The sequence below is a fragment of the Siphateles boraxobius genome, unplaced genomic scaffold (assembly GCF_051911475.1).
Source record: "Siphateles boraxobius isolate OS27281-9 unplaced genomic scaffold, OSU_SipBor_1 1, whole genome shotgun sequence".
NCBI lineage: Eukaryota > Metazoa > Chordata > Actinopteri > Cypriniformes > Leuciscidae > Siphateles > Siphateles boraxobius.
Genome location: NW_027508699.1, coordinates 24,409,311 through 24,416,987, shown reverse-complemented (window position 1 = coordinate 24,416,987; position 7,677 = coordinate 24,409,311). Strand labels below are relative to the sequence as shown.

The 7,677-nt window shown below is 37.1% G+C and overlaps 1 protein-coding gene across 1 annotated transcript in view; it reads right to left on the bottom strand.

Annotated features, from left to right (window-relative positions):
- yes1 (YES proto-oncogene 1, Src family tyrosine kinase) overlaps nt 1-7,677 on the bottom strand; it is a 37,223-nt gene that overhangs the window by 2,484 nt on the left and 27,062 nt on the right. The window contains exons 9-11 of the mRNA XM_077230101.1: nt 7,092-7,168; nt 6,192-6,345; nt 4,927-5,058 (exon numbers count right to left, since the gene is read on the bottom strand). Of these exons, the coding sequence (XP_077086216.1) occupies nt 4,927-5,058; nt 6,192-6,345; nt 7,092-7,168 (363 nt within the window). The remainder of the gene's footprint in view (nt 1-4,926; nt 5,059-6,191; nt 6,346-7,091; nt 7,169-7,677) is intronic.

The window sequence follows — 7,677 nt, the reverse complement described above, 5'->3', positions numbered from 1 at the left end:
CCGGATATGTAGATTCTTTATGGATGCGAGAAACACTGAGTGACCTTTCAGAGCTCAGCCCATTTTCATTTACTCTTGCTTGCATAATGACTCACACAACAATAAGGCTTACGCATGCTAACTCAGATCAATAAATCTTATATTAAGTGGAAAGTTAAAAGCTGCTGGATTTCCTGAAATGCTTAAGACTATTAAGGTTGTCATATTACAGATTATAAACTTTCTCCATTACTTCAGTATTTACACCACTAAACATTTGGAATCACTATGAAATTGTTTTTAATCAAACTGATTAATTGAATCACACTACTTATTTACCAAGGAAGGATTAAACATCAAAAACTACAATAAAGACATTCCATTTCAAATGCCATATTTTCCAAACTCTGTTGTGAAAAAGAAATAAGAATCCTCCACTTGAAGCAATGATATACACTATTGGTCAAAAGTTTGTTAAAGGCAAGGACGTTGTTTTTAATAATTAATACTTTTATTCAGCAAGGATGCATTAAATTGATCAAAAGTGACAGTAAAGACATTTATAACGTTACAAAATATTTCTATTTCAAATACATGCTGTTCTTTTGAACTTTCTATGCATCAAAGAATCCTGAAAAAATGTATCATGGTTTCCACAAAAATATTAAGCAGCTCAACAGTTTCCAACATTGATAATAATAATAATAATAAATGTTTGAGCACCAAACCAGCATTTTAGAATGATTTCTAAAGGATCATGTGATACTGAAGACCGGAGTAATGATGCTGAAAATCCTACTTTGGTCATCACTGGAATAAATTACATTTGAAAATGTACTAAAATAGAATAATTTTTTTTTTCTTTTAAACTCTGCCTGAAGGCCAGCCCAGCATCACCTCAGTCTTCTCTTCACTGTTACAAATGAAAGTGGTGTTTAGAGTGCAGGGTTCAATGAAGCTGCCAGCTGAGCACCAGTGAGGGGCTTGTTTCTCAGAGACTGCGATATACTCCTCATCTGCAGTTTCCACACTTTCAAATTCAGCAGCACAACTGGCCTAATAATAAGAAATGCTCTCCAAGTATCAAAATAGTGAACGCGCGTGTTTTTAGCAGGCTGCTGAAAGTGGAACTTTGCAAATCACATGTAAAATCAGATTTTGAAATATAGAACATTTTTGCAAACAGTAATTAAAAAAATTGGGGCTTGGAAGTATTAAAACGTTATTTTCTGTGATTAATCTTTGCTATTTAAACATTAAAAACAATGAAAGCAGCATGTGTTTTTACCCTACACCCTTTTGCTAGTGTTATTTATAAATGATCAATAAAAGCAGTCTGATAAGTTGCAGTTAAGGCATGTCTTTCAATCATATAATATTTACAGGCTGTAATTATTCACTGTATCCTCAGAAATGTATTAGTACTGGTAACACTAGCCATTAAACAAATATTTAAAATACAAAATATTTAAAATACAGTATGTGGTTTCTATATTAATATGGAGATTCAATGCAAAAAATATATTTATGAAAAATTTGAATGTTAGGAGCGATTAAATCGCAATAAATTACAGAAAACTGATTAGTTATGTTTTTCGGCAGCCCTGTGAATAATCATAAATAATAATAATGTTAACATTGTTTTTAATAATTAGAAAGCTGCATTGGTGAACAGGATAATCTATTTCTTTCAAAAACAAAAATGTGATTCTAAACAATACTGATAGCTTAAGGATCTCAATTACTGGGGTTCAAAACTACAAACCTTTGGCTACCAGCTCAGATCTTTAACCACTGAGCCAAACTTCTAGCTTACTTACCCGCACTTGAACAAAGTTGTCACATTAATCCAGCGCTCTGCATGGAAGCAGATGTCCATCAATAATGGACCGACTCTAATAGTGTACGACTGAATGATTGATGAAAGCCTAACTGGGTTTGTGATGTGCAGCATCAGTGAGATGCTTTAGGGTAAGCACTACAAATGACAGACTAGGCCGTGTGAGGGACAAGTGCAGAGAGGGAAGAGACAGATGGTGTTAAAAAAGAACTGGTGCCCAGTCAGTCTTTCATGCCCGCCTCAGCCAGATGGCTCCTTCAGAGTAGTAATAACACACCCAGCAGTGCCTCTCTCCTCCAGTAGGGGGCACAGTGGAATCTGCACCTCTCAGTTTGGAGTTCCACCAACCCTGCTTGAACACACCTGCCTGTACTTTTTGTGTAAACCTGAAGACCATGATTAGCTGGTTTAGGTGTGTCTGGTGCTGAATGATACTAAAGGGATAGTTCACCCCAAAAAGTCCAGGTAACCAAAACTTAGGGCCCTTTCACACCTACCTTGTTTGGTCCGGACTTTCGGACTTTTCAGTTTGGTCCGAATCAAAATTGCAGGTGTGAAACCTCCCCCGGACCAGGGTCCGGACCAAACAGATTAAATTTGGTACGACGAAAAGAGATAGTCTCGGTCCGGATCAAGCTGAACAAAGGTTTGGTTCGTTTCTAGTGTGAAAGCATTTCTGTATGGTTCGGACTTTCAGACCTTTTACAGGAAGTTCCGGCGGTTCCCGCATAGCCGAAAAAACAGAAGATGGCAGGAAAAATGAGCCGTACGCACATGGGGAGAGGAGGAGACGAGGTTTTTAATTGAAGTATGGTCTGATGACATAATTAGAAGTCAACTGGAAAAAATTCACAAAAAAAGAGCTCGCATGATTGCTTGCAGTCTTCTCCTCCTTTCCTGCCGGCGACGATAAAATGTTCGCACGACGAGGACGTTCATTTGGTGAATTTGAACTAGCCTTGTGTATAGTTGGTGCTGCAGGTAATTATGCCATACAAATAACAATACAGTTGCAACGATATGCGTCTGTTCATTCATAATGTCAAAGTTACCCGCCACATTGACAACACGCTGACGTCAGACGCACGTCCATTTACAAACCAATCAATGTCGAGATGCAGCCCACATAGATGATGACGACAGGACGCAAGTATGTCACGTAAAGTTCTTTAGTGCGCTCGCATAATTGCAGTGTGAAACCAAACCAAAACTTTCTAAAAGTATAAAATGTATCAAAATGTGAACTTTGGTTCGGACCTTGGTGCGGACTTTCAGGTGTGAAAACGCCCTAAGATCCAAAATCGGTCATAAAGGCGTCATAATCAAAGCGGTTTAATCCAAGTCTTGTGAAAATAAAATCCATTTATATGATAAACAGATATAATGATTTGTTTTTATTCACATGTAAACACATACATAGAGCACATCACATACGATAAACATGGAAGCTATTGTGTCTCACACGAACAAACCTTATTGATTCTTGTGCATCAGGCAGGCACGTTTGAGCTTCCGTGTTTACCATATGTGATGTGCTTATGTATGTGACGATTATTGTTTAGATGTGAAAAAAAAGAGCCAAAATTAAATCTGTTGATCAAATAGATCATATCTCTTCACAAAACTTGGATCAAACTGTGCCATTACGACCTTTTTGGATCTTCTAAATTTTGGTTACCTGGACTTTTAATGGTGGGACATAAACCTCTCAGGTTACATTAATAATAAAAAAAATCTTAATTTGTGTTTTGAAGATTAAAAAAAGTCTTATGGGTTTGGAACGACATGAGCGGAAATGGAGTGGAATTTAAATTTTTGGGTAAACTATCCATTAAAATATGCACACAGTGCTTTAAGTGGCCCAAAAGAGGTGCCGGTACTCTATTATTATTATTTATTTTTTTATTTTTTTGCTGACTTTTATATACAGCAGTCAACAGACGACCTTATAAAAGAAAAATAATAAATCCTTTTATTAGTTTATGGATCTGCTTGAGCTAGAAAGAGCTACTGAACTTAAATAAAATGTGCAAAAGGTTATTGGAAAAATAACCTTAGAAAAAGCTACTGTAGAAAGAGCTACTGAACATAAATAAAATGTGCAAAAGGGTATTGAAAAATTTTTGAACAAAATTACATAAAATAAATTATAAAACATAATAACCATAGTGTTCATTGTATTTGTATTTTAACCGAGCAGCTATGGTTGCGCGTTTCACACTCCCTCTCCGGGGACATTCTAAAACGCTTAACGTGAAAAACGCTTAACGTGGCTTACTGCACTAAGACAGTGATATTAAAAGACCAAATTCAGTACACATCATATTAATAAACCATACTATGTATAAAAAAATAAGATTAGCCCAGAATATGAACGCAGCGCGTTTAATTACACGTTAAGCATTTTCTTCCCATAGAAAACAGTTATAAGAAAACGCTTAACGTGGCTTTTAATATCACTGCCTTAGTAGCCTACAGTGCCACGTTAAGCGTTTTCTTATAACGGTTTTCTATGGGAGGAAAACGCTTAATGTGTAATTAAACGCGTTGCGTTCATATTCTGGGCTCATCTGATTTTTTTATACATAGTATGGTTTATTAATATGATGTGTACCGAGTTTGGTCTTTCAATATCACTGTCAGTACAGTAAGCCACGTTAAGAGTTTTTCACGTTAAGCGTTTTAGAATGTCCCCCTCTCAGGACCACGTTGGTTGACACTGACAGCAGCAAAAGCGACGCATGCGCTTTTCACTTGTAAAACTCAAGGGTGTATGGGTAATGTAGTCTCTGCTCTCGGTGGGACGAATTAGGAAGCGTGCATTGTGAAGGGCGCTCTGAAAAGCGTCAGCGCAGCCAAAGGATTAAAACAGATGTGCAAATGAGCGTACCGGTACGCTAAAAGCACGTTCTGGGTGCACGGAGAGGTGGCCGTACGCTCAAGAGCTATATTTGGAAGTGGCGGTACCGAGTACCGGCGCGTACCGGCCCACTTAAAGCACTGTATGCACACAAGTTTACCTCAAACCAAATTAAAGTGCAATTATGATACATTTGATTCAGCAGTAAAAATATATTTTTCCTCTCACTCATTGTAAGATTTCTCACCTGGATATGGCACTCTGCCCTTGGTCACCAGCTCAGTCAGCAGGATACCGAAGGACCAGACGTCAGATTTGATGGTGAATCGGCCATACAGCGCTGCCTCTGGTGCAGTCCACTTAATGGGAAACTTGGCTCCTAGAGGAACAATGACACACAATCTCTAAATTACTGCAGTAGAGTCAATGGCTATTACTAAAAGCAAATGTCAGCATTTTAAAACATCCCGTTGACTTCTACACAACTCAATTCAATGGATATGAAATGTAGTTGTTTTACCATGTTATTGATAGTTAAAGTAGTGAAGGGAAAGTGAGAATCTGTTATAAAAAACCTTCCCATACATTGATCACGAAGGATCACTAGTAAAACAGCTACAAAAACAAATGCAGGTGTTATTTTCTCTACTGCCGAGAGGCCTTTGTGCTTTCAAGACTCCCTGCAGGGAAAAATCATCATCAATTTATGTAAGTAATGGCAAGTCAACTTGTTCTTCACAATCACAGTGCATTCTGGGAGATAATGGATTCAGATAGTAATTGAGGTAATTATGCATGATTAGATGCTGATTGCCCTAACTTCCAGCACAATGGCTTTGTTGCCAGTAGCATCATTGTTCCAGACTAAAGATTGTGAGTTATATATTTCACCACGCATATTTTGTGTAAAGGTCTGATTTTGAGGATGAAAAAACCCCAGCTTGCTTTAATTTTCAAATCAAGCTTTGGGTTTATAATAATGTTTAAGGCCATAATGGGTTGAGTTACAGATGAACAAAATGTTTGGTTCATGTCACTTGTGCTTAACACACATACATATAAAAAAGTAATTAATTGACATTAAACATGAAATTATACAATAAAAATATATATGCTGTGATTTCCATTCAGGCTTTGTAAATATAATTTGCACAGGGGTAGAATAATATTAATAATAGTGTTTAAATTATTTTTGATCCTTCATCCACTATTCATTGACAACCCAGCAGAATATTATTAAAGAAATATAATATAATTTTGTATAATTTTATAACATCATGCACTACTCACATTACACACTACTACACCGGAAAAAGAGACCAGAAAGATTTCTACATTCATATAAAATTCCCTTAGTCGGATGGCAATACGTGATTAGAATTTAAATTGCATAATAATCGTGATTATTTCAAATATATCCGCAATCAGATAAATCATGAACAGGAGATGATGTAATTATCACTTCAGGCCGAATTATAGAAAGTGTTAATATTGCATTTCAATCCACAATACCTTGTCTAGCAGTGTATTCATTGTCTTCAATCAGTCTAGCCAGGCCAAAGTCGGCGATCTTGCAGACCAGATTGTCTCCCACCAGGATGTTAGCAGCCCTCAGGTCTCTGTGGATGTAGTTCATCCTCTCGATGAAGGCCATGCCATCTGCAATCTGGACAAGACAACAGGAAATCAAGCCTCCAGAAATACTTCTAAAAACCAACCTGTCAGATCCAGTCATGGAAATCCTATTTTAGGAGCGTCAGAATGCTGCATTTATGGGTTCAGATAAGGGGGCACACATGTTTGAAGTTTCGTGGCTTAAAAATCTAAATTTTAAACCAATGTTCAGATGTGAAAACAGCAGCTCCAAATAGCTGCGTGTGGGTGAAATCTACAAACAGGTTGCTGAAGACAAGCTTAAAAGAAAAAAACAGGACGAAATATTCTTGAGGGAATTTAACAAACAACCTCAAACTGAAAACCTGTCCATAAGCATCGTTTCGCAAGCTGAGATGTGAGAGCGAGATTGAAGCCTCAGTCAAGCAAAGCGGCAGTGATGGGAGCTCAAGGAGGCGAGAGGAACGCGAGAGAGAAACGGTAAGCTTTTTTGAGCAAACAGAACTGAATTGAGTGGACACATTAAAGTGAAGTGGCCCCACAGGAGTGGCGGTTAAGTGCTCCAGGCATTAGGCGGGAAATGAGGATCAAATCGCCTGGGAGAAACACACGGGCAGCAGGATGTCATATCAGATATAAAATAAATATGACAGCCAGATGGAGACTGAAACTGAAACCCTGTCGCTCTGGGAGGTTAACTGTGACATGTTTCGACTAACGATTGGGCAGCTACTAATGAGGCTATTAAAGGAGGAAGAGGCTGGTTAACAGTGGATCAGGGTTGGGTTTCTCTCTTACCTGGGCAGCCATGTCTACTAGCTGGGGTAGCTTGAGGTACTTGCCCTCACCCTCCTTCAAGAAGTCCAGCAAACTCCCTGAAAGAGAGAGGCAAAGAGTAAAGCTTTTTTTCCCGTCAAAATGAGAAAATGTTAAAAACAGGATATGAACCATATTATAATTGATAGAATATGAAATAATTTATATAACATGAAATAATGTTTATACAATCATATTTCAACATAATATATTTTGAATGTAATATTTATTACATAATATATTATATCAATATTTATGATTTATTTTTTATTTTTTTACTGTGTTTTTATTAATCATTTTTCGAGCTTTCAACATTTAGAAAGACAGGGGAGGAAGGGAAAGAAAAGAAAAAAAGAAGCAAACAATAGAACATGGGGTATACATTCAATTCTGGAGCAAGTATAGTTTTACATATAATCATTGATTGTTTACATTGCAGTACTCAATCCATTTCTTCCAATATTTTAGAAATAAGTCCCTTTTAAGTCTCAAAATAAAAGTCATTTCTTCCATATTAAATATTTCTTTAACAATTTCTATCCATTCTCCAAGTAAGGGGGTGTCCGGC